Raw genomic sequence first — 9,199 nt, 5'->3', positions numbered from 1 at the left:
GCGTGAGGGCGCCCGTTCCGCAGCGAAGGGCGGACACCAAGCGTGGGCTGCGCCTCGGCGGGGACCCTCGCCTCGCACTGCTAACAGCTCCCCGAACCGTTCATCATCAAAAAAAACCCTTTTTAAAACAGCAACACCTTCCTAGAAGGAGGATGAGTGTGGCCCTATAACAAGTCACCTAAGATTCAGAACCAAATTTGGGGTTTTTTCCTTCAGCAAAAGCCAAAGCCAAGCTTCTCCTCCTTGCAATTTCCAACATAATTCTATCTTAGTAAAATCCACCAGCTGCACGCCTCAGCATCAGAACATTAATTCCTGCATATTCCTGGAAGGTGATAACATCTGGGAGTTCTCAGTGGAAGATGAGGAACACATTAGCTGAGAGCAAAAGCTGACCATGAAGAGAAGGGGACCTGGAACAAAATTCTCCACCTGATCTCTCTCTAGGTAAAATAGATTTAAATTAACCATGCTGAGGAAAAAGCATTCACTAAAGATTCAGTGCTCATTTTTAATACCATCTTCATGTTCAGGGAACAAAGGAAGACCACAGCAAGAATTCCTGATACCAGCAAACACTTTTCAAGGCTTCTCTGCACATCATCATAAAGCAAAACCAGGCAAACATTCAATTGCAAAAAAACCAAAACCCCTCTCTAGGACCCTTTAACAGCAAACCTCTATTTTTCTTGCAGCTAAGCTACTATTATCTCAATTAACACCCCTAACCTCCTCTTAAACCATAAACACAACCGACCCAACTAACGTGGGGGCATTTTTAAGGTGTATTTATGCCCATTTGGATGACAGGACTGGTTTTAATAGCTCCTCCTCACCAAACACAAGCCTTTGCTTACATCATTTCGCTTGTTTTCATACATCCCTTAGTTCAGACCTTTTTTATTGGTTGAAAAGATTCTCCATGCCCATTCTGCCCTTTGGACCAGTCAGTCTGTCCTTCACCAGGCTCAGGTTTTGAGTATTTACATGGAAATATGGCAGTTTGCAGCAGCATTATCAGCAGACCCAAACCAGTTGCTGAGCTTCAAAACATGCATGGTTCACTGTAACACAGAGGCCTGTCTTCACAGACCAGAGGCAAGATTCCTATCTACCATCTCCTCTCAGGACAAGGACAGGTCATAACAGATCCAAAGCAGTAACACAAGACAAAGGTTTACTGGCAAAAGGACACTGGTTAAATAAATTTTATCAGGATCTTTAGAGATGGGCACGGTATGGGTAGGATTCTATTTGATAGCTTTGAAAGGGATGGTAATGAAAGCACACGTTAGAATGCATTTTTACAGTGATCAGACATTGCAGTCATTTACTCTCAACAGTACTTTTATGAGACATATTTATATATTCAATAATTAAATATAAAAATCAAGGATGAGTGTCACAGAACAAGGAAATAAGGCTTGAGGCCCAGTGTGTCCCCAGATTACCCTTCTAGTCACTGTACCTTTCAGTTTACCTTTAATTTTATGGGCTGCTGTTCTTCCACATAATAAAGCAATAGGGGAAGTTAACTGCAGATCCCTTGCTTTTGTGAAGCCTCAAACCTACTTCAACTTAGTACAAAAACAGGGTGGGGGGAAAAAAAAGAACATTTGTTAAAAGGCAGAACAGGAAGAGATATTCGTAGACATTTTGGACCAACAGAATCTAGGAAATAGGGACACTGGAAACAGATTTTCAGACTAGAGCAGACAATGTTTTTGCTACCTGTTCTGTTTACCCGAATGTGACGTGCTAGCATTAGTCCTTATTTAGGATTATTGGCAATCAAAACAAATGCCATGGGCAACAAGAAAAACTCGCAGCTGCACACTGATCAAACCTTTGTCCTACCTAGAGAGGGTATGCAGGTAAAGAAGCTGAATGTAACAAGTCAGCCATGTCCACATCCACATGTACTATACGGTAAGAACATTCAAAAATATTGACATGAGACAGTGATACTATAGTTTTCCTTTTTCTCTTTCAGTCATATATATATTAGTTCAACAGCACAGAGGAAAACACTGCTATAGCTTTCACTGTGGCCAACAGAAAAGTCCCCACAAATATAAAAACATATGCTTTTAAATTGTTAGATTTCTTCAAAATGTCATACAGAGGAAATGAAATATAATTTCTCATCGTGTAACAACAACAAAAAATGAACCCCTTGGGAATTTACACAATTCTCAAACACCCAACTTTGCAGTCTTGAACATCTCAATCCCTACAATTGCAGAACATAGTATCACCAAAATAAAGGAAGAGAATTCCTTGAAGGTAGTGATGGTATTTGGATACTATGCGAAATTTCCTTGTATTAAACCATTTAAACTTAGATTCACATTCAATATTTTGGAGGAAGGGAACGTGACAGGCCCTTCATGCTTTATCCTTGCTGGCTGCCTACCCAGGAAGCATTATTGTTATTACTTGAGGAGGAAAGGAAAGGTGCTGGTAAGAGCCAGAAGGGCAAGGCAGTGATATTGATTATGAAACGCCCTGTTCTTTGGATGAACTGTGTAAAACATTTTGTTAAAAGGCTCCATGTTAAAAATACTAAGAACAAAAAGGTCGTCTTAAAAATACAGAGCATTTCTGCCTCTTCTTTTAAGTTCAAAGCTTGGGGAAAAGTGTTTTGCTAGAATTAACTACAGGTTTGCTGTAATAAACACGGATGACAATGCCCTACTGTAACACAGGGCCAACCACAGACTCCAGACAAGGGTGATTGCTTTAGGTTTCAAGTGGTCACGCAGCTCTGCGCTGGTGTAAAAGGTACAGAGGTGCTTCTGGAACCTTCACTGCAGAGTCTTTACCAGCGTCCAGCTTTTGGGCAAAGGAAATCTTGCCACACTGCAGAGTCAGAACCTTGAGGCTCAGCACGTGGGAACGATCATGATTCAGTGTCTGATCCAGAACTGCTTTCTCGGCTGATCTCGATTTGTAGAGATGGCAAATTATCCAACCGACTCTTCTTCTGCCGAGACTGTTCCTTCTCCTTAATGAGAGCTCCCCACACCCGCTGGAGCTCCGAATCATCTTCCTCTGCAGATGCAACAGAGTTTTCAGCTTTATCTGAAGTCTTTTCTTGTGTCTTCGGAGCAGACCCTAATCGGGTCCATAAGTTACCTGATCAGATAAAAAGCAAATGTTTTTTTCAAAAAACGACAGGGCTAGGAGGAACTCTGGAGGAAGTGTGAGGAGCCTTGTCTTAAATCCACTGCATCTCTTCAAACTCCTCATACCCCTTCTACTTTAATGCTTGATGCTTTGAAGCAGTATTTGAAATTAAACTATGGGAGGCTCAGCAGAGTCTTGTTGGCCACTTCCCATCTGCAGAGAAGGCTACACACAGGTCTGAAGTGCCACTGCATTGGTTATACTTGTTTGAGTGCCCTGTTTTGGCCACAGTTGTGAAGTAGTCTACTTTTAAGCAAACCTATATAGAAATACTGCTCATAAAAGTACTAAGCTCAGCCTACCTACATATATTTAGATTTCAAAGCTCTGAAAGAACATTTAACCTTTAATTTCACTCAACTGAAAATCCTTCATGACTTTCTCCTGAAATTTCCCTTAAACTCTAAAAAAAAAACCCAACAAAAACATCAAAGGAATTGCAGTATTAAGTTTTCTCCATAAGACTAACCTGATTTCTTCTCTCTGGTATCAGAGTAGAGGCCTTTGACATCTTGTTTGGGCATTCCTAACCGGCTGTGTACATCTGAAATGGGCTCTCGGCGAGGAGCAGAGGTACTGCTTGGAGGTTTGCTTTCTGGAGAATGGGGTCTTTTTCCCAGTCTCTGCCGCACATCTAGGGACACATTCAGCCATTAACATGACAAAAAGCATGCTGCATTTACTCAAGTACTGCCAGCTAACCTTCTGCTTGCTCACAATCTCTACAAGTTGAAACTAGAGAGATTCTCTGGTTTTATCTTTTCTTTAGTCTTTTCATTTAAGCCTGGCACTCAGATTTCAGTCCTGGCAATATATTTATCCAGATTTCATTTTTCTTTTCTTTTGGCAATAAATGTGACATTTAATGTTTTCAGGTTGATCTCTGTCCAGAAGATCAGAAGTAAATTATTCCATGGCTTGCTGCATTTGTCTTAGCAGCACAGCAGATATGTATCAGCATGAGCTGTGATTATACAACAATTAGTATGTCCTCAACAAATCTTTTCAGGTAATAGATACCTTGCTTTAGAACCCTAATACTGCTTGGCATTTTGCAGAACAGGACAATAATCCTAAATATATTGATACTTAACCCATGCTGTTAGTCTGATATTCTGAAGTTTATCTGGTTTAGGTAGATATTCCTAGTCATACAGAAGCTTCAAACAAAGACATAAAAGCAAAGGAAGATTTAAGATTTAAGTACCAACTTGTCAAGAGCCCCAAAATGTGCAGGAGTGGTAAACATACTAACATAACTTCTACATTACACTGATAAGAGTATCTTTCACTTATCAGTCAGATAATCCTCTGGTATGTGTATCAGAAGTCACTGAAATTATACATACCCAAATGAAAAAAGCAACAGTCAATTAAGCTCCAAAATAAGCCCTGACAATTGAAAAATACATCCATGTTAATGTAATACACGTTCTTTCATGTAAGTAGCTAGTGTTTCAAGTTTCATTTTGTGCCTGAGCTTGCTGACACGCTATTTCTTAGAGCTGTACATAATCTGCCTCAAGAAGTGAATAAATCAAAAGGGACAAAGTGAGGGGAAATAGATACAGGCAGGTAAATTGGATAAAAATAAACGTCACTCTTTCATTCAAATGTACTTCATTTTTCCCCAAAGCAATCCCTAACTCAGTCTCTCAGCGAGGAAAAATTAACTGCATGGATGCAGCAACTGCTGCTGACTTCCCTCAGGTTTGTCAGCTGCAGTGGAGCAGAGATGTGAAATGAATATCTCCATTCTAACGAGCCTGTCACCATTCTGCACAATACAGGAGTTTAAAATTACCTGATTTCACACTGCTGTTTGGCTGACGTGGCCCAGTACTGTTCTGACGTTTTTCTTCTAAGAGTAGTCTTACATCTGCAACTTTCTCTGATGATCCTTTACTGCCGATCCGATTTTTGATGTTGCTGCTTGCTATGCTATCTGCTCGCATGGAATTCCTAAAAAAAAAAGATCTAACATCCCTTAAAGTGAAATCTCCTATAGTCCTTAATTCTTCTTGTATGTAAAATTACAGCATAGAAAACAGTAATATGAGGAGGTTAAAACGTTACTCAGAAGAGCACGTGTTCCAGTCAGAATCTTAAGTTTAGCAATAATCCCACGAATACCTCAGTATCCATGTCAAGGCAGGCATGGAGTTTGTCTCCTTGAGGCTGTGCTTTTGAGTTAAAATTCAGAGCAGATAAGCAACCCCAAAATTTTTAAAAGACCTGGCATTATAATGAAATAGAATCATATTACTGGAGAAATGCATGTTGAAGTTAACTTAATAATCCACAGTACATGTAACTTTGGTTCATATGCTCGTAATGAACATGAATTGCTTTTTGTCACCAACACTTAAGGGTTACGCTTCTTTCTGAGAAAAGAGGAAGGGGTAAGGGGAAAAGAGAAATGAGAGTTATTTTTCCTTGGCCTGGCTGTGAAATGCAAGGTTAGTTGTGCTTGTTTGTGTACATTTTTGTTGATTCCACTTTGAGCTTCACTATTCTCAATAAGCAGGGTTACAGAAATCTGCAAAGGAAGCTAGTTTAAAAAAATGCGAGTTGTAATTAAAAGCCTGTGTCACTGTTTTCTGTATTTTGTATTCATTTTTAAAATACCTACTACAAAATTATGTTAAGAACTGAAACAAGTAGCTTCAACAGTTTGTCTGGAAGCTTTTGACAGCTCTGTCACTAATTAAAATTCAGAATGCCTTTTCGCTGGTACTTTTAAAGAATGAGAAACTTTTACCTAATATTTTTCAGCTGTGATTCCACCTCATCTGCATACATTGTCATTTTCATGCTCTTTTTGGGAGAGGGTGTTGATATCATTTTCAGTTCAAGGTCATAGTCCATCTCATCAGAATCAGATGCACTGGCACTGGAGCGCCTGGCTGCGCTGCGCTCCCGCGACTGTTTGAAGGCCTGCAGCTCGTCACGGTACTCCACCACAACCCTGTCATCTTCATCCATATCCTGATCTTCTTCCTCCTCTTCTTCCTCCTCAATAGGCTCCTCAGGAACATTTACTAAGCCTATAGCAAAACAAACGGATTCTGATAAACTGAAGTTTATTATTCAATTAAGGTACCTTAAAACCAAGGCAAAAAATACCCCAGATCACTGTAATTAATGATCTACAAATGAGACTTTGTAATTGTCTAAGGCTAAAAGGAGGGAGTATTTTGCAAAATATTCTAAGTGGAATCTGACAGAATAGTTTAAGTGGAAGAAAATTGCCACAGGAGAAAAAAAAAGTCCTCTTTATATACTTTATAGTCCAGCACAAAGCCAGACTGAATATACAAGGTACAACTGCCTCTTGTAGTAGGTGTAGTTCAAACTTCCCAAACTAAACATCACAAATCCTATCACCTCGTGGGGCTAAACATGACAGCTGCTGGCTCCATGATAACCCTTTCAAGTCCTGTAAGCAGTAACACCAAAAGGAAAACACCTATCATTGGTATGAATTTACCACATACACTGGTTTAAATATAAATCAACAACTTAAAATTTAGTCACCAGCAGCATATGCAAGCACCTTGTCAGAAAGCAGCACCTTATCAGCACTCAGTCTTCCATGGGAGTTGATATGTTGCTGGCTGTATTTTTAACAGGCCACTCATATGAAACTTTTGACACTGTACTTGTCTCATATCGAAGATTTTTACACCAATATTCTTCTAATGCACAGCCCCACCTTAGGGAGTAGATTAGAATATTCAAGCCTAATTAATGGAATTTTCTAATCTTTACTGTTCTACATCTACAGCTTGCTTTGTCACAGAATGGAAGAACTGACATAGCAAGTATGACAAATTAGCAAGAAGCTGAAAGAAATTCTCTTTTCTTTTTGCCCTGGACGCTGTAGTCCCCATGTCCTAAATTTGTAACAGAGCAATACCACATAAAAAGCAGCAGCTATTTTGGTAAGCCAATGAGCAGCATGAAGTTTCTGCCTCAGTTTTTCCCCACAAACTCTTCAGGGGAAGAGTTACAAGGCCCTCCACCCCCAGTCCTGTTCTTACAAGGTTGACAGTGGCATCAGCTACCTGAATGACGATGTTTGTAGGGAGGAGTCAAGCCCACATCATCCCCAATGAGTGTCCTTTTCTTTATCACGTCCCGATGGATTCGGCGGGAATGGTATCTTCTTTTCCTGAAACATCACAAACAGAATGACATTCCTGTCACAGAGAAGGTATCATGAAATGAGCCACACACAGTCCTGGGTATTATGTATTAGGCATGTGTAGTTATCACTCACTTTAATAGCAGTCATGCATTTATGTCAGAGATCTGTTTGGAATGTTTTGAATATAAACATTATTTTCAGGAGAGAACAGTCCCCTTGCAAATTCACAGTCACACTGCAAAACCATTATTTATGGATAAGAAGCACCTACATAAAACTGAATAGAAAGAAAATCTGCAAATTAAACCAGTTTTAGACTGTCTTGGCCAACTACAGGCAATGTTCCAAATCCTCTGTCCAGCACTCACCAGGAATTGCTAAGAATCCCTTTCATGCCTCCATAATTTGGATTGCCATATTTCATGTAATACTGGCTTCGCCTTGCAGCTCCCAGCTCTTTTTTGTCATCTGAAAAAAACACAAATTAAAGGAATATTTCAAATATTTCAAAAATCTATGTCTCACAGATCAGCATTACTTCAATCTCCTTCGTGAAGGATACAATTTTGCTGAGACCCCTGAAATTTCTCCTACCATCACAGTTTTATTTGTGTCTAGAAACTTAATTGTAGGGAGACTGAATTTCTACGTATCAGCTTCACAAAGCATCACATCTCACTGTAACTGCTGGAGGCTGCACTTACCTTATTCATGACCTTTCTCTTCTTTATGTGTGTCACTTCCCACACAGCCCAGGCTTTTTATTTTACTCATAATTTAATATCTCAATTGTATTTAGAAATAATTTCCAGTAATATCTCCTCAGCATCTCAGGTGATCTTCATATTTATAACACAAAATTTACCTCTGTGGAAATGGGCATCATAAAACCTGCTCTATGGTATTGGGAAGAATGCCCTGAGCCCAAGATAAAAATTTTATGTACAATATTTTCACACAATTTGAACTGGATTTAATTCACAGGTTAATTGTAAATTTACAGGAAAATCTTAATACTTAATGATTAGCAAAAAAACCTAATAATTTTGCAAATAAATATTAGGCACTTCAAGTCAACATATAACACTACAAGTGATTGATTCTTTATGTTTGTTAAGCTGTTCATTTACCTTTAGTAGCAAATCTCATGAATAGCTTGTTTCCTTTAGCCAGTTTATTGGCAGGGCGAAGATCATTACGCAGGAGAGAATCCTCTTCTACCTGGGAGAGGGCATCCAACTTTGGGGGCAAAAAAGGTATTTTGGACTCAAAAATAAAATTACTGTTGAATGAAAATGGATTGCTTACAGAAAAGCAATCAGCTGATTATTAAGAAAGTTATGTTTCAAATTATGTTCAAATGAACTGCTTTTTTTTCTTGACAAACACATGTGAATTTTTAAAGCAATTTACCCTAAAATATTTCCTTCTCTTCCTTCATAACATTATCTGACATTATTAAATCCAGTGATTTTCAAATGATATTATATTACTGACTGAAATGCAGAAAATAAACAGCACAACTTGGACACTGAAAAACAGTGACTTGATTGTTTTGCTTGTTTCGTATCTAAATGGTTTTACTAACAACAGGTTCTCACGGCCTCAAAACAACAACCAAAAGGCTTTTTCAGAATTTATATCTACTTTATAGAAGCTAAAATTCAGACTTCCATGATGGATGAGTATTCAGTGAGCCACTCCTAAAGAAAATACTAATCACACCTATTATATATTCAGCCAGGGAAGTTTAACTTACAAAGCTGAGTCGCACACATCTCCACGGGCAGCCCCAACCCCGTCTGTCTCTGCTGCTGAAAGGCCCTTCCCTTCCCTTATTGTTCTCTCACTGCCTCCCCT

The 9,199-nt window shown here is 39.1% G+C and overlaps 1 protein-coding gene across 1 annotated transcript; it reads right to left on the bottom strand.

Annotated features, from left to right (window-relative positions):
- Positions 1-2,294: 2,294 nt before the first annotated feature.
- LOC103779013 (chromosome unknown open reading frame, human C17orf85) lies at positions 2,295-8,578 on the bottom strand (the record flags this gene model as incomplete). Its single annotated transcript, XM_008946629.1, has 7 exons — positions 2,295-3,138; positions 3,659-3,823; positions 4,994-5,151; positions 5,951-6,236; positions 7,257-7,363; positions 7,708-7,807; positions 8,470-8,578. Coding segments are annotated over 7 exons (1,161 nt in total), but the record flags the coding sequence as incomplete, so codon positions are not given.
- Positions 8,579-9,199: the final 621 nt, after the last annotated feature.

This window comes from Merops nubicus, unplaced genomic scaffold, assembly GCF_000691845.1.
Source record: "Merops nubicus isolate BGI_N331 unplaced genomic scaffold, ASM69184v1 scaffold37688, whole genome shotgun sequence".
NCBI classification, from domain to species: domain Eukaryota; kingdom Metazoa; phylum Chordata; class Aves; order Coraciiformes; family Meropidae; genus Merops; species Merops nubicus.
Note: the sequence above shows the minus strand (reverse complement) of the source record. Positions and strands in the feature narration are given on the sequence as shown.